Raw genomic sequence first — 19,300 nt, forward strand, 5'->3', positions numbered from 1 at the left:
TCTCCTATTCTGTATGTATAACAGTTTTTGCTATTTTTTAAATCAAAAACAGGTTTTTCAAATAGCTTCTTACTTTAAAAAAATAAGTAAATAAACTATATTAACACAAGTTATATAAGGAACTTTGCATATATTTGTTTGCCTTCATATATTAAAATTAAAGAACAATTCATAACAATAAATAAATCGACAGAAAATATTTTTCTAACATTCAAACACTGTTACAATGTAAGAAAAAAAGGCCAATGTAAAGGTAGTTTTATACATAGGAAATTCAGCATAAAGACATAAGTAAATATAAAGTCAGTATCATTAGTAACACTTTAACAATTTATATATTTATTAATGATTACACATTAATGCACTAATTAATATATAAAGCATCTTACAAATTATTTTTAAAAAAATTTAAAATATTTTTTTTTTTGCTTTTAATTTCTAGTTTTGGTAAGCATTTTTTATTATTATTATCATTATTATTTGTGGTATGTTATATTTTAAGATTTAAAAAAATTTAAATCATCATTTAACGTCTAACAGAAAATTATTAGAATTCAACATAGAACTATTAGTAAGGTTTTTCAAGATATTTTAACAAATATTACCTGTATTATTTTGTTTGCTATGGGAAATTCTGTTACGTTGAACATTATCACCTCCTTCAAGCAGAGCTTCACTATGTATTTCTTTTATTGTTTTTGGAATGATTTCCTCTCTTCTTAAAATCCAGTTATTCTACTTAGGAGTAAATGAAAAGTATTAATTTTGACATGTAACCCAACTAGAATTAAAATGTACACTAAAATACATAAAGCAGAACAGTGATGTGAATTTGTCACCATATTTAAAGATAGTCACAAGTTTATTGATTCAGCAGATTATACAACAGGAAAAAAAATCGTCTACTACAAAAATTACTGAAACTGATTGTTAAATAAATCTAATAATTAAAGCTATAACTAAAATACCATCCTCATCATAGTTGGCCAGATAACCCAATGTGGGCCAAGACCTTCCTTTAAAAATTTCTCTATAATGCCTTCTGATTTATCTTTGATCTCCAATTCCTTTCATTAATTGCAAGAAAATCAGATTCCACCCAATCAAACAAACTCAACCGAGGCCTTACCCGCTTTCCAGAAGGTCTAAAAAGCAATAACTTTTTAATCATATCTTTGTATCTTTCCTATCGTAATCCTATCTTTTAGCAATATCCTCGTTTATCCACTCATTCTAATCACATGGGCCATCCAATTCATTCTATTTATAGTCAAACCCCGCTATAGTGAACCTTCAAGGGACCGAAATTTCTATTCACTATAACTGGGAATTCACTATATCCGTTATGCAGGCAATCTAACTAATGGTTTCCAAACTCTTCCCTTTTATCACACATTGTTCAAATAAATGACTGAAAAATATTATGTAGTAGCAAAAAATGTGTTATTTTCCATTACTCTTTGTCTTGCGTACAAAAAAATTTTGTAATCTTTAGCTGATGAGCAATTCTCAACATCAGATATGGAAAAATTTATCGACTCTCAAATAATTTTTCCTGAATTTCTGTTATTCCGCTTTTTAAACCTGTCTAACCTGCCATTCGAGTACATAAAAGTAGTCTCATAAAATCGCTTAGCAAATTCATCGACATTTGTTTAGATACTTCGTTTGGTGAACCACTTCAGTAATGCTTCTTCCTTGTGATCTGCTTTTCTCAACTTTTTTCTGCCATCTAAATTTTTTTCATGAGCAGAAATTATTAATTGCCTATTTTTCCATATGTTACAAACTTCAGATTTGGATAATTTATATTCCCTGAAAATATCAGCTTGATTGCATCTATTTTCAATTTTTCTGATTATGCCCATTTTATTATCAATGGAGAACGTTTTACGATTACTGCTCGCCATAGTTAAATTTGAGACACTTGTTTGCAGGATTTTTTGAAATGAGGGCCTTATCAACACATATTAGTGTCCAACCCTTGACCAATAATGAATAATTGCTCATTCCCTCTGACATAAAATGCATATTGATCTGACTGACACCTTACAAAGGCATTGTCTGCCTGGGTTGGAAACATCTGCTTTGTTTGTTTAGGGATGGGAAAGTGAGATAAAAGAAGCAAACAAGAAAAAATGCTTATCGCTACATTCCTCTCTATAGATGGTTTTGAAAATCGGTGTATGTATTTTTTTTTTTTTTTTTTGAAGTAGAAATTTCAAAATTATTACAAAAAAAATCAGTTGAAGACAGAAAAAAGTTCATTATATCCAACTTCCTAACTTTTTTGGTTCACTATATCCACAAAAAATAACATTATCCGTGCATAGCAAGGCACGGGACAGAACATTTTCTTCACTATATCCAAGAGTTCACTATAAACCGTGTTCACTATAGCGGGGTTTGACAGTATTTTTATGTATTTAATAATATCAGGTGGTTCATAAATCTTGTACAATTCAACTTTAAATCTCCTTCACCAGTTATTGTTTTCATTTACACTACCAGGTATACTACGCAAAATCTTTCTCTCAAATATTGCAATACAATTTTCCTCCAGTTTTGTAATTTTAGAACTTTGCTTTTTTAGAAAGAAACCTAGATTTAATAAATCTTCTCAGTCCACAGGCAGCCCTATTTGCCAAATAGAGTCCATTTTTTATTTCAGGAAACGTTCTGTTTTCAATAGTAATAATTAATCCTAAGTAAGTAAAACTCCTCACTGTTTCAAATCTATAAGAATCTATTTCAAGATAGGGGTCTGGGACTCTTGTTACTTGAGAATAACATTTATTTTGCTTTCTCGACATTTATGACTAAGTCCATTTGTATTGCAACCACCCCAATGGCGAGAAATGCATCGTTCAGGGCAGGAAGGAAATGAGCAATTCCATCAACATCATCAGCATATACAAGTAGTTCCAGTAAACATAAAACTGATCTAGTAAAAATGTGACCACTGGTATTGATGAATCCAGAATAACTAAAATACCACTCTATAAAAATTACAACAATAGACTTGTGCAAGCTTCTTCTCTCACTTATAGCTGAAATCGGTAAAAAATATATAATAATAAATTTTTAAAAAAAAACGATATTTTGATTTAAATAAATTTTTTTTTTAAAATTAAATCAGTTTTTTTATAATAAATACCATTTAAACAGTTCTGATAAAATATATTAATAACTTAATACTTACTTAACTTAATAACTTAATTAAAATTTTAAAAAAAAGCCGATATTTTGATTTAAATCAATTTTTTTTTAAAAATTAAATCAGTTTTTTTTATAATAAATACCATTTAAACCATTCTGATAAAATATATTAATAACACCTAATACAATTTAAAAACACAATTTCTAACTGAAGTACTTAATATTTCTAACTAAAATTTTTATAATAATTTTATAATTATTAAAAACTAATTAATGAAAAAAATCATAGTTGTTTTCATTCAAGTTCAATACCATCATGATTTTGTAAAGACCTCATTTGTGAGTTAGATATCGAATTAAATTAGATAAAAAATTAAATTTAGATAAGGAAACATCAAAAAAATAAATTATTCCAAATTTCCCTAGCCAGAGCAAGTTCTTATTCATTATTTATGTATGTAAAATACAGGTTTGATAGTTTTTTAAAGTAATTGTATTAAAATAAACATAAAACTAAATTAATGTCATTGAAAATGTTTCCAAATGATCCTCTAAATAATAAAATTAAAGATATTAAAATATCATAGTTATAACGAACTAAAAATGACTAGTCTTTCAGAAATGTGATAAATTTCCTTTGACGGAAACACATTTTCCAACTGTTTATGTGAGTAATATAATGCAAAAAATAGAAATACGAGAGACATTTTATTTAGTTTTTGTATCAATACAGAACTCCTTATATTTCACAGATAAGAAATATTAGAGATTTTTATAATCAATAAAGGGAAATAACACTCAAAAAGTGCATTAACAGTAATATAGTTTGAAGTTGACATTTACATAAACTTGAATCCAAAAATATTTTATTGAGCTGATTATAATCTTAAATTCTCAATTTTGAATAGTAAAACACATCTAATTAATTTTAGATGGATGTTAATATACATTTAAAAAAAAATTTCCAAAACAAAAATTTTTATTTGTATTCTATTTTCAAAAGAGATAAAAAAAAAGAGAGAGAATTAAAATTAATACAAACTAAAGAAATCTTATTTTTTTTTAAATTCAATTTACATTTGAGTCTCACTCTAATATTTAGTAACATTGCTTGTTTAAACTTCAAAAAGAAAAAAAAATACAGAAACTTTCTTCAGGTACCTTCCCATTTTTTGGAGGAAATCTTTCAAATTCTACAAAAATTCAGAGAATTTTTTATTAAAGTAGGTAAAAACTGGAAATATTAAGTAGCCCACTTGAAAATTAAGAAGAGTAAGCAAGAAGACTTTGCAATATAGATTCTTAAATTAATATATGAATATCCCAAACAGTTAAACAATTACCTCTTTCAAATCAATAACATCTAGTATCATGAATCTGATTCTAGTGCTAGCCAAATGTTTATCAACTATATTCTGCATTTTTTGGAAGATGTCTTCTCTCTAGAAAAGCAAATTAATTAATTGAAAGTACTTAAAATTATTATAACTGAAGTATATTACAGTTGCTGGTTTATCTGAAACAAATTTAAACAAGGAAACTTACAAAAACTGAATTATAATGAAATAACCATAACTAAATTAACAAACATTACCATAATTACACTTTAGGAAACAACATGACATTTCGGAATTTACATTATATGCTGTACATTCATTGTTATCCCAACGGAACTTAGATCCACAATAAGCCAAATGAAGATATTTTATATCATAATGTAAACGAAAAACAAAAACAGAAACCAACTCTTCTATTAAGATTTAAATATATGTCAGAAATGAGTTATCTCAGTACAATTATAGTACAACGAAAGTGATATCATTCAAATTGATTAGTTTTGCTTCATTTAAATTTCAATAATTTAAAGTTAATTATAAAAAACAAAACCTGTTAATTTTATACTATTCAAACGAACTACAATGCAAATTCTATATTTATTGTACAATGACAGTGATATCATTCAAATTGATTGGTTTTGCTTTATTTAAATTTCAATATTTTAAAGTTAATTATGAAAAACAAAATCTGTTAATTTTATAATATTCATGCAATCTACAATGGAAATTTTTTTTTTTATTGAATCTGGAAAATTGAAGCAAATAGAAATAAAATCACACTTAGAATTACAAGAAAAAGAGAAACATATTATTAGAAACATTTTAATTAACATTTAATTTTTTTATCAAAAGGGAAAGAACATTCATAGTAAAAATTTAATTTCTCAATTCCTCTACTGTAACAAAAACAACCAGTTGCTTTGCTCTATTTATGTAATTTGCATTGCCAGACTCAATAATGCCCTGTATTACATTGTAACTGGGAAATTAAAGGATTTAATGCAGATGTATGCATTCAAATTTATTTTATTCATTTTATTCCCATAAAGTTCAGGTTAGTAGTTGTGTTTCTCTCACTCTCTGTTACAAATTGTATGAAAAAAAATTTTATAAATAAAGATTTAAAAGTGAAAGTAAAAAACTCTTATTTCGGAAGTAAAAATTTAACTCATTAAAAATGTTGATAGAAACTCAATCATGAAAAAAAAAGATATAAAAAAAGGTGAAGAATATAATTTTAAGAAACAAAGGAGAAAATAAACATAAACAATGAATCCACTACCAAGAAGACTAGTAATTATTTTAAAGTTAAAAACCAAAACTAACAATAAGTCAATGCTTGTGGTCCTATCACATTATCATGAATTAGCAGCCCTGTGGCAGAATTGCGATGACATGGCGATATTGTCGCAGAAGCAATGAATCCACTACTTAAGCAATGAATTCACTACCAAGAAGACTATTGTCATTATTTTAAAGTTAAAAACCAAAACTAACAATAAGTCAATGCTTGTGGTCCTATCACATTATCATGAATTAGCAGCCTTGTGGCAGAATTGCAGTGACACGGCGACATTGTCATAGAACGTTACAGAGTTTTTGCTGAAAGATTTTTCATTTGGAAAGGAAAAAATTTTGGTTTTCCTTTCTGCATAATTTTTTGAAATTTTTTTTCTTTCTTTTTCTGCAGAATTTTTTTTCAAAGATGTCTTTTTTTGCACATCAGAGAGGAAAAAAATAATTGTGATTTTTCTATTCTTATTTGGGATTTTAAAAAAAGTCCGTAATGACTGGCTTCAGCCAGAATTTAAAATTAATATAAAATGAGAAATTCAGAAATCGCAAAAGTTTAAAAGATAGTTCCCATTAGATATTATGTCCCTTCTTTCATTTTTTTCCCTTTAAAGTACACCATGTTTTACACAAACTTATTTCAGTATCTTTTCTTTTAAAGAGTCCCATTCGCGTGATTTTGTCATTGATCTTTATTATGGAATTACTGCATGGATTTCCCGATTTTTAATTTAAGTACAAATTTCAATTTTTTATCGTTTCATTTATTCATGAATTTTAATATTTGTAATAATTTACAAAATTTGAAAGAGGAAATAATTAGTACATTTTTCCACCTACAAAATGCAAGAGAGTGCCTACAATGTTAAAATTAAAAAAATATTACTTTTACAATAAAAAATTTTATAGATTTTTATTCTATACTGTAAACACAACATTTCTGTTATTTTGAATTAGTAATTGTTATAATTAAAAGTATCTTAAAGAAAAATATTAATACTAGGGAAGTTTGCCAAAGAAAGACCAAAAAAATTCTGCCACAGGGATTGGCAGTATGTAAAAAAAAAAAAAAATTAACATACACAAGTAGAACTTTATGAAAAAATACAATATACAAGTACTTACTTCACTAATATAAACTGCGTTATTGCATTTAAGCAGTTTTTTCCCAACTGTTTTCAACATAAGACATAAAGCTTCCAGCAATACCTCACTCCCCTCACTGCACAACCTTTTAAGACAATTTTGCACATCTGACTCAAGTAACATATTTTGGTTAAAAAGTTCTCCTAAAAGCCTAAAGGAAAATAACACAAAAACATACAGTTTTAGAAGCATTCAAATAATATGAAACAAATAGGATGAAAGCAAATACGATGAAAACTTCTAATAAATCATTATACAGTAATTGATACTAATATAATCACTGGATTATAAAATCAACTTCATTTTAAAATTAAATCTTAAAGAACGGAATCCTAATTTCAAAACATGCTAATATCATCTTTTCATGAAATCATAATTGTTTTATAAAATCAAATTTTTGTAGGGCATCTATGTTTAAAATAATTAGAAACACTGTTTATTTCAATTTTTCTCAAGTTTTGAAAGCATATAAATAATGAATTTTATTGTGCCCAAAAGAACAAAATTGCAGGTGTAAATTACATTTTTTAGGGAAATTGAAGGGTGAGAGTTAAAAAATTAAGAAACAGAAAGTATAAAGAAATTCAAATGAAATTTTTTTTATGAATTAAGAAAAGTTATAAAATGGCTATCATCATTTAACATCAATAATCATCCCTCATTTAATAAGATAAATCTATATTCTATAGATGCCAGAAAAACGATTGATATTTTAAAATGAACTTTACAACAAAGAAAAGGAAATATTGAAAGTTAAAAAGTAATTTTATAAACTTTAAAACCATGTCAAATTTTTAATTTTAAATTGTGCTAAGCAAATATATAAGCTAAAAAATCAAAACCCTTTTGTAAATTAAAAAAATGTAGTTCAGCTTAAATTAAAATACCGAAGGTAAAATGCAAATGTAGTATTCAAATTAGCTTCCAGCGTCTTTGTAAAGTTTAAACTTTTAAGATTATTTTCCTAAGTAACGAGATTACGCTTTATAAAATCAGTTACTTTATAAAATCAATTGTTCTTAGAAGAAACGTGATTTTAATAGGTGACTGGCACTGCACATGCTTATAAATTTAAAAAATAAATATTTGATAACTATTTTTTTAAGTTTAAAAGTTCACATTTTAATTTAAAGTTCACAAATTTGAGATTAACTGCATGATTGCAGCAATATGGTCAGCACTGTGTAACAGCTGGTACTCATCTATCAGAGGCTTAATAGGTTTTAGACGGAACTCTGATCTGAATCAAAAACACCTGTGTCTCAACCACATTGCTCTAGTGATTCACCTAGGGACCATTCAAATATTACATTTTTGGTGATTTTGGAATCTCTCTTGGCAACAAAAATAAGCAAATCTCAATTATAGTTACATTATGGGAGGAGGGGGCTCTCCCGGCTAAGTTTTTACATAATATTTGAACAGCCCCATGTCTAATGATATTCCAATTATGTGTCTCAGTAATGCTTTGCTGTAAAAGGGCATTCAAAGAATTGGGTTGTCTAACTATGAATAATTTTAGCAAAGAAATATAGTGCAAATTACAGATTGAAAAAAATGTACCACAACAGTGCTCAACAGATAAAATCATTACTTTTAAAAAAGCTCAACAAATTTACACGCCTTGGCAATCTTGCATGTAAGATACAAAATATATCCGTATGAAACTTTTGCACGAGCAAGCATCCTTTCATTATTATATATTAATGGAAACATATGAATGTAACTATTATTAATCCACTAAAAAAATGACATTAACAACACTATATCTATAAAATATAAATAAGAAGTATTTCAGTATTATTCGCAAAAAATATTTAAACAATCTACATCAATCAACAAATAAATTAGAAAAGATACTTTGATAAATTAAAAAGCTTTGTAGTTAAAAACACACCAAAAAAAATTTTCCAACCATTATGTGACCTTATGCTTAGAGTGCCTAAATTAGAAAGTAGTGATAACAAGTTTAAGGTGTTAGGCAGTTATATCTAGTTCAAAGAAAACAATAGAAATAATATAGAATTACTTAGAAATAGTCCATTATCACGATTTCTCAAATTCAGGCAATCTAATTTTATATTGTTGTCTAATTGGAAAAAATAAAACTTTATTTTATGAAATATATTTTAAAATTATAAGATTAATTAAAACAAGGTTTTGTTACCCTTACTTAACATTTCCTAAAAGCCTAAACTTGATTTTATACTGCTCTTCCCACATTTCTTCCTTAAGCTTTTCCAGATCCTAATATGAAATAAATATGGCACAGTGTAAAATACTTTTTTCTAATAAAATTATTACAGTACATCTTTTCCAATAGGCAGAATGAGACATTCACAGCTAACCAAAACAGTATTAAAAGTAATGTTTTTAAAATACAAATTATGTGAATACCTTTTTGAACATCATAAAAAAAAAATTTTATCAGTGGGAAAATAATTACTTGAAAAAAATTTTACAACTTTTGATTATATAAAGAAAATTAAAACATGAATATAAATAATAATAATAAATAGTTTAATAATTAATATTAAGAAGCATTCAAACTCTAAGTCAATAAGGAAAAGTAACCAGAGAACAATTTTTATAAAATATACACAACAACATAGATTGATTAAGTGTATATATTATGGATAAAGCAAGAATGAATGTTAAACCTACATTTATTGAGCTAAAGTAGCTAGTGCTTCTTTTTTTTTTACAAAGAGACAAGATTAAATTTTTCCAAAAGAATAGAATTCTTTGTATAAAAAAATAATTCAGAAAAACTATATACAATTGATCATCCTATTAAGTTATGCACTAGCAATCATTAAGCTGTGTAGTTTACAATCATTATGAAAATTTCTATAACTATCATTTTATAAGTGTGAAATAAATGCAACAAAAATATTTAAAAAAAAAAAAAGAACAGGATTGAGTAAATAATCAGCAGGCGCACTGCTGATACATTTATGACAAAGTTTGAAGAAATTTGTCATGTTAAGCTTTGTTTAGTACACAGCTAGCAAATAAGTATGAAATTCCCTGATTATCTAGAACAACGATTATAAAAAATAACATGCAGCGATGAAATACCTAAGTTAGGAAACACAAGGATAATATTGAAAAACAAAAAATATGGATAAACCTAAAAAATATTAAAACCTTATACCTAATTATCAAGAAAAAATCTTTATCGCTTAGACATATTAAAAGGTTATGTTACACAATATTACGTACCATATCCCATACATTAATATCACTAACAAATCAAACTCTTGAGTTGATAGTTCCCAGCATTTTAAAATATTATAAAAACTATTAAACTCGACTGTTTTTCATTAACTACCTAAATACCTAAAAAAAAACTAACTTTTAGTTTAAAAAATAATTTAAAATCCTGAATAAAGTAATATTTTCATTTTGAAAAAAATATTTGTAAATTACAGTACATCTGTTTTTATTAAGTTTGAATAAAATCTTTTCTCCTAATCTGCTGTATTGACAGAGATAAAACACATGAAACAATTTAATTGGAAAATCAACAATTTTGTAGGAAGAAGTGAAAGTAAAAAATTATGACTTCTTTTCAAACATTTTTTTAAAGCAAAAAAAAGTCCTGTTTTTAAAAAGTTTGTGGTTTTCAACAAAGATGAAAAAATTTTTAGAATAAATTCTCTTTGGATTCTCTTTCTCATTGGACATGCACCTAACACCGCATGAGTCTGATTTGTAATTTAGTCAAGTCTGAGATTCAGTTGAGTCTGATTTAACTCAAGAGACATTTCGTCTGATCTTATTTACAGGGTATCTGCTACATTTTAGATTTTCAAATTCATGACTTTTCATTACTTTCCATGACTAATCCAAAAATTTTTATGACTTAACGAAGTTACTATTTTCTTTGACAAAAAAAAAACAATAAATTTAAAAAAGCATTATAATAACTATTAATTGAAACTATTAATTCCTGATTTTTCTGTTCTCATTTCGGAATTAAAAAAATTCGCCAATGACTGGCTTGCTTCAGCTAGATTTTGAAATTGATAAAATAAAAAAATAAACAATAACAAAAATTCTGAAATCACAGAAGTTTAAAAGATAATTAATTTATTCTTCATTTGATATCTAACTGACAAATTAAGCCTTTGTCTTTACAAATTTTTGAAAGTATATAGTTTATATGAAAACAATTAAGATCATTTTTTCCTGTGAATAGCTTGTAATAATTATACAATCTTTTTAATTATTTCAGTTCAAAATATAAAGCACCAAATTTATAATATTTTTTTTTAAAAGAATAAAACAATAATTTATTTCATCAGAGATTTGACTTTAAGAAAATAATCTGCTTAGTTTTTCTTGAATCTTGCATAGATATAAAATTTTTAAAAAAAAACATATAAAAATTAATTCAAATGTAATTGAGAGATTTTTAGTTAGATTTCATAAGTATAAGATAAACCTAAACTCTGGAGTCTCTCCCAAGATGTAGCAAGTTGTATGTGTGAGTAAAGGAATCTTTTTTGATGAATCGGGCTCAGTGTATGCCCATGTTAACCTGCAAGCAGTTCATCCAACACGCAAAATGATTGTCGCTTCTGAACGATATTCGGGTGTCAGTACATCAAAAATGATTGTGATTAAATGACACCACTGTGGAACCCACACTTTTTAAATAATTTATGATGACAATCATCATAGGAGAGAACAGAACTTTTACTTTACAAAAATAAAATTAAGCACATTTTACAAACTTAATAAAAAATAAGCACGTTTAAGAGCTTTTTAAAAAATGCTTTGCACCTGCCAAAAATTCTAAGGACTGTTCAGTCTAAAGATTGTCTGAATGATAAAAGATGTAAATGGCTGGATGATAATACAGCATTTGATCATAAGTATAATAACACTTACATAAGAATCCAAACTGTCTGTAAATTTTCTTTGATCCTGCAAAGCGTTTTCAAATTCTTTGAGGCATTTTCGTACAAATAAAGAATGAAAGTCCATTGCTATGAAATTTGATGAAGAAATTTTAATCTGAAAAAAAAGCATAAAAAACAAACTTTTTTAAATTCTGAAATAATTAACAAATTAGAAGAGTCATACTAATTTAATTAAGTGGGTAATTGCAATACAAAATTTTAAATGGGCTTTTAATATTCTAATTAGATAAATTAATTCAACTGAAATATTAAGTACTGAAAAATGTATTATTAATTTAATACAAATTTTAAACTAGATTAATTCTGTTTAGCAAAACAATAAATTTTAAGATATGCAATTCAGTAAAACAGTATTACGTAGAATGCAATTTCTACAATAGAAATTGCATTAATAAATTTACAAATGAATTTGAAATAAAAAACATAAAAAGCAGTTTGATTGACTGTTGAATCGTGAAGGTGCTTCAACTCCTCTCTATTTCCTACAGCAATCAAATAGGTTTTGATGCTTTCAAAGCCATCTGTATCAGTAGTGATTAGATTTTGATGTATTCATTTGTTGCTTTCTTAAATATTAATTTGCAACCTTTAATGTGTCACTCCATCGCTTCATTTCTTACAAGGATTCTGCAAATATATTTTGAGGGCATTCATTACAAAGCAACATGCATATACAATGAATTTCCTTCGTATTAATAGCATTTTCAATTGAAAGCTAACAAAAAAATTACAGGAATTAAATAATTAAATCCAGTAAATTATTGTAAACATAAAACAGATAATGCATAGAACATATTAATTATCCTTACTGGTGCCAGGAATTTGCACATTTTGACATAGGTTTTATTATATATAGGCTCCCTTACAGCTTTTTCATAAATTAAACAAATAAGAACATTTGATGCTTGTTCATCCTTAAAGTCCAATTTTTCCAGTTGTTTCAGAAGTAACTCAAATTTTTCAGGTGTAATTTTATTCAATATGCTTAAGGCATTGCACTTTAATTTCTTTTCAACCTACAAAAAAAAAAAAAAATTAAAAACATACTTATAAAAAATTTTCAAAACAAATAAAATTTTTAAAAAAATGAAGAAAAAAAATTTTTTTCAAACTTTTTCGAATTTTTTAAATAGAAAGCTGAACTTATACAAAAGATTATGCTTAATTAAAATAAATTTTTACTTTCACATATTTCGTATCACCTTTTAATACGTTTCAACAGATTTAATAAAATATATTATTTTTAATTTAATAATTTACTATTCAGTATTATAGATACCAAAATAAGAGATAAAAAAAATCAATTATAGGCAAATTTTCTAATAATAAATTACTCCTTCCTTCAATAAAAAGCTATTATTCTTTTTATCCACATTACATCATGTCAAAAACACATTTTGTAACAATATTTAAAATTTAACTCTATGGATGTCATAATCTACTAATCATAAGATTAGCCCATTTCTATCTATTTCACAAAATTCTAAAATAAACCTAATAATTCGCTATTTTACATGGATTGCAGAAATTTAAATAATTTGCCCACATCCTTAATTGCTGCAATACATAATTGTGAAAAATTTGTTACCTGAAAAAAAAAAGTTATTCCACCATTTATGAACGTCATATTTCTGACTTGAAAAGCATGAATCTCAGTTTAAAAATAAATAAATGAAGCATTCCAAACAATTTTTGCTAAAATAACTCTGTTATTTACCCTTACTTTAATTTTTATTAACTTTCTGAAATTAAAAATTGTTTTAAAGTTTTAAACTGACTGTTGTGAATATAACATATTGTGTTTCTTCCATAGCATCCAGTTTTTAATTTTTAAAAATTTTTTAAACAGATGAAAGTTACAAAAGTTGGGATAAATGACAAGAATTAGGTTAAAATTTATACATTTTTAAACTTCAAATATTAATATAATACAATTCTATGAAAGTTCCCCAAAACATTAGAAAGAGGTGTCAATAATAAAAAATGAAAAAAATGAATCAAATATTTAGTAAACAAAAATTTTAATATAGAGATAAATTCATACTGATGTTCCATAATTAGCTTCACTTGATCGTTTTAATTTAAAAGATGGTTTCCATGGTTCCTCTGCTTCATGGAGCTTTATATCTTCAGTAAAATCAAGTACCTGTTATAACAGTAATTCAATACTTTATACTTCTTAAAAAACAATAACATACACACTAAAGTAGTGCAATAATATTTCACCACAATAATTTATGCAAAAATTTTTTTATATGATCTAAAAAAATTCTTTTGGAAACAATTAATTACATTATTTACTATATATTTTTTAAATATAATCTAATAATCTTATTTTAATGATATAGTAAATAATTTAATAATGTTATCTTAAAATATCTCAACTCAATTGTAACTAAATGTAACAATATTAAACTTTAAATTTATAATAAACTACAGGGGTCTGTCTAAGTTTTTCTGAGAGGTACTTTTTGTGAAAATTTAGACATAATTTGTGAAAATTAAAAATGGTATTAAAAAATCAACACAAAAATATGGATTTATTATTTCTTACGGGATACAAAAATAAAATTTTAACAAAAGTATTTTGTGAAACTACTGATTTTCCTAAAGTTGAATTTGTGAAGGTACCGCTAAACGGTAGTAAATTTGGCCTAGACAGACCCCTGAACTATCTATAACAAACAAAGGCTAACATACAATAAGAAATCCTTTTTAAATTATAATACTTAAAATTAAAGCCAAGATAAATCTGTAAAAAATTTTAGCAAAATATATAAATCTATATGGAATTAAATGTGGAAATTAGAATTAAAAAAAAAATCAAAAGGCAGAAGGGCAGACCATGTATCAGACGGCCAGACAAAGCAGAAAAAATTTAAAACAACATTCGAGTAACACGTTGAAGTCTACTATTTCTGATAATGGATTCCAATAACAGATGGATTCCCTGACAAATAACAAACTGTAGTGTTGAAGACAAAAAATAATCAAAATCCAGTATATAAAATAAAAAGCAACCTAATAGTTCAAAAATCTAAAATAACATATAAAAGCATTTGATCAAATATGCACACCTTCGGAAAGCCAGTTAAGACCTAAATTTAATTTTAAATTTAGAGTATTATTTTTAAAAAAATGTTAAAGAGGCTATTTAAAGCAATGCCATTCGCAATATTAAAAATAGCTCTTAAAATACATTAGAGGTTGAAGTTATATTGATATGAAATCAGTGAAAATAATAAATTAAAATAATACTCTACTCTGCATGAATAACTAATACAGTCAAGTACATACTAACAAACTACTAGCAGGCTAAGAAGAATTATGATAGTATTCCACTTTAGAGTAAAATTCTAAAAAATAATGAATATTTAACTATTCAAAAACTATCATTAAGCTGTTTTTTAAAAAGATTCATTTGCAATATAATGAGAATTAAATAAATGGTGCCTATCAAGATATAAGGCACCATTCATTTAATTCTCCAACAAATTGTCTCAGACATTTTTTTAAAAGCAAATAATTTAAAAGGAAAAAAAAGCTTTCAAAACATTGCTGCGATTTTTTTTTTCTTCATTATTCTCAAAAAATATATCACGTTCACATTTTTTTCCATGACATCAAAACTCCTACAGAATTTTCAAAATGAAAACTAAAATTAAAATTAAGTGTAATTTTGATCTAAGAATTATTTTTAAAATAACAACTTAATATTTTTACAATAATGAAAGAAGAAATAAATTATTTAATTTTCTTCATGATATTATCTTAAAGACAAAAGGAACATAAGGTTTTGAATCTCTTTAAGCAATATAAAACTCATAAGCAAAACTCATAAGCAATATAAAACTCATAAGCAAGATATAAAACTCATAAGAAAGAGTTAACAAAAAACAATTCCTCTACCTTTGATCCATTTACAATTCCAGACATTTTAGGCAACCTGTGAAGAAGAAATAGAATACAGATGAAAATAAAAATAAAAACAATTATATTAATCCTTATAAATTACTACGATAACAAAAAGAGATTTTATTACAAAACATTTCTAAGTCATATTTTAATGCAATAAATTTCTACAATCCACTCAATCAGTTGTTATATAATACTAAGATTTTATTTAATGACTTTCTGTTACATTAATGTATCATAAAATTTGGTAAACAATTTAATTAATATGCTGTTTTTTAAAAAGTACTTTTACTAACTTAACATATTAAAAAGTTCTATTCTTAGTTGATAGTTTTATACTTAACTTAAAGTAAAGTGACAGCCGCTAATAAAATCAGCCACTGTCTAAAATCAAATTTGCAGGAATAGAAACTATTTTTTGGGCCTAAACAATTTAAAGTTATCCTTCATTAAAATAATTATTGCTGTTTTATAAAATCAAATTTTTTGAGCAATTACATGATACAAAAACAACATAACAAACAAATAAATATTTAATAGCATCTCTTCACAAAAAAAAATTCCTCATTTTTTTTCTTTTTACTATTTTAGAGATAAAATCAAAAATTGTAGTTTTTAAGCATTTTGTATTAATAATAATAATAAAAGGTAATTAAAATTTTAATATACTTTGTATTTGTAATATCAGACACATAAAAATTGTAACACAAGTCACAAGAGCTTTTTCACACTTTGTCAATTTTAATATGCCATTCTATGTTTACTCTTACTGTCTCCCATTAACTTGAAGTTTTTTTAAAAATAAATTTAAAAAATAATCCCATTATTGCTTACGGAAGAATTTCAAATTAAAAATATGCTTCACACTACGTCCTTTCTGTGTTAATATAAGTCATATTTTATATTTTTATTCCAAATAATACATTTATAATTTTCCTTTTTTTTTAATGTATAATAAAATTAAGTAAGTGAAAAACAACCCATAATTACCATCCCTTTTTCTTAAATGCATACTAATATTAGGCTATTGAATACATCTCATATAATTTTTAAAAGAAATTATTAATACTTATCACTAAAAAAAGTTTAAAAAAACCTATCAAAGTGTAACATCAGTAACCAAGAAATCGGACTTTTGAAAAACATATGTTTTAAAACGAATGTTAAGTCACTCTTTTTCTTGTCAGATTACTTAGAATTTTCAACCATATATAAAGCATTAAGATAACAAATTCCAGTCTGAACCAATTGAAAACTGTTTATGAGTTAAAGAAAGGTATTATTCTTGCTCATCATCAGACAATGATCATCATTCACTGAGTAAACTCTCACAATAAAGAAAAAAATGAAGCAGCCACAGAAAGGTTTAAGAGAATTCAAATGTAAATAAACTAAAAGGTAGGGTGACCTGGGGTAATTCCTGATCAAAAAATGCAAACATCAATTTTGTGAAAAAAATATTCAAGATAGAATTTTAATATTTTCTGGAAATTTGAGGCAATATGAGATGAGTCCTATGCTACCTTCTTTTAAAATCTTTTAAATTCTAATTAGATTTTCAAACAAATTTTTAGTGATCAGGAATTACCCCTTCTCTTGATCAATTCTGGGGTAAATCCTGATCATTTCTGGGGTAATTACTGATCACCAGTTTTTATAGTAAATGGGCTGTTTAAAAATAATAAGCAATAATAAATAAAAGCAGCTAATAAAACTGTTTATTTAAATCAGGAATAAAGATTAACACTTCAGCTCTGGCATCAGCTCTCACCCTGAAATTTTCATTTTCAATCATTAAAAGAAATTCACTATTTTTGCTTTCTAGAAGCTTAGTATCCTTTTTAAGCTTATAATTTCTCACCATATTTATATTAGGTTAATTTATCAACTTAAAAATTATTCTAACAATGTACACACATAAATTTAAGATAGAAGCAAGGTAAGACAAGCTAGAAATGGTGCATATCAGAACACATTTTTCTTGTTTACAGTTAAAAACAAATTTTGTGATTATAGTTAAAATATATTTTATAGTTGTTCCACTTAATAAATATGAACTGTTATTTAAGAAAAGACAATTGACTATTTATTAGCTATTTTTTATACTATTTATAAGAAGAAATGACAATGATCAGGAATTACCCCAGTGATTAATAATTACCCCATCTGTAGGGGGCAACATTTGATATAGTTTCCTATAATCAATTATAATGTTTACAGTAGATGTGAAATAATTAAGCAAAAGCCTACACTATTTTTATATCAAAGAAAAAGAAAGTAACTCAAAATATTTATTATTAAGAGAAGGAAGGGGATCTTTGCAGAAATGTGCACATTTTGAAACCCATCTTTGAAATGGAAAATACAGAAAGCAATTTAAAAGATACTTATTTTGTTAGATTAAATAAAAAACTATTTTTAAGCAAATGTAGATATACTTTAGTAAAGTGAACAAGCATTCTTGTCCATGTCTCAAATTTTAAAAAAATATCATTTTTTTAAATAAAACTTAGGTGATCATTATTTACCCCAGAAACAGAGTGATCATGAATTACCCCGGGTCACCCTAGATTCAATGTTTTACCAGTTCATGGCCATGATATATCCTGATTAATTTATGAATAAAAGGTTCAATTTTTTTTAAAATTCATATTAAGTTTAATTTATAATCTAGCAATATATCAAAATGTCAAATATAAATTCATTTTTCATGCAAAGGCTTAAAAAAAACTTCATTTAAAAAAAAAAGCAGAAGAGGATCAACTTTTTTCCCAGAAAAAAGCTTCCAGTAAAATAAAACATATCTTTTTAAAAAATTTGCAAAGAAATAAACACTTTGGCAGTGATAATAAAATATCCCTTTACTTGTTGCCCTTACTTTACCCTAATTTTATACCTCTAAGGAATATTCTTAAGCAAAGAAATCACTATTATTTAAATCTACTTAAAAAATGAAAGTTTTGCTTCGGGTTATATTTGAAAGTTTTAGCATTGAATAATTAAAAATTAAAGAAGAGAAAAATTGTGTATAGATATTTTATGATTAATTCACGCAAGAAAGAGAATGCCTACTCAAAATAAGAATTAATAAATTAAAAATTATTCCCAAAACACACAAATTTCCACACTAAATTTAAATGTCTTAAACACCAATATTTTAGTAAACAAAATATTAATGACAAAATAAAAAATTAAACAAAACTTACGTACCATAAGTGAGAAACCTAACTATTATATGATGCGTGTAAACAAAAGAAAAATAATTTTGATCAATAAAAGTGGATATTAAACCTTTAGTACAATACAAAAACTATGAAAATTAATAATATTAAAGTAGGTCATTAATTGCAATTAAGTGATATAGAAAAAAAATTAAACAAGTTTCTAGTTCACAATTAAAAAGTTCTATTTAAGCAGAAGTATTCATAAACTTCCCACTACTTACTTCTGCTCTTAAAAATCATCGACGCCGCACTATTTTTTCCGCACCACGCAAGATGAAACGATTTGAACCGCTTT

At 25.5% G+C, this 19,300-nt stretch overlaps 1 protein-coding gene across 2 annotated transcripts in view; it reads right to left on the minus strand.

The window, feature by feature from the left end:
* The window catches only part of LOC107440335 (eukaryotic translation initiation factor 4 gamma 1), a 30,515-nt gene extending 11,215 nt beyond the window's left edge, over positions 1-19,300 (minus strand). The window contains exons 1-9 of one of the 2 annotated variants that reach the window (XM_071177893.2): positions 19,227-19,300; positions 15,776-15,812; positions 13,911-14,012; positions 12,676-12,882; positions 11,835-11,960; positions 9,109-9,182; positions 6,915-7,086; positions 4,503-4,601; positions 606-735 (exon numbers count right to left, since the gene is read on the minus strand). In XM_071177893.2, the coding sequence (XP_071033994.2) occupies positions 606-735; positions 4,503-4,601; positions 6,915-7,086; positions 9,109-9,182; positions 11,835-11,960; positions 12,676-12,882; positions 13,911-14,012; positions 15,776-15,802 (937 nt within the window). In that variant the 5' untranslated portion in view covers positions 15,803-15,812; positions 19,227-19,300. The other variant, XM_071177889.2, reaches the window with a different exon arrangement.

This window comes from Parasteatoda tepidariorum, chromosome 2 (genome assembly GCF_982258835.1).
Source record: "Parasteatoda tepidariorum strain Cologne lab strain chromosome 2, Ptep-v5.0, whole genome shotgun sequence".
Lineage (NCBI taxonomy): Eukaryota > Metazoa > Arthropoda > Arachnida > Araneae > Theridiidae > Parasteatoda > Parasteatoda tepidariorum.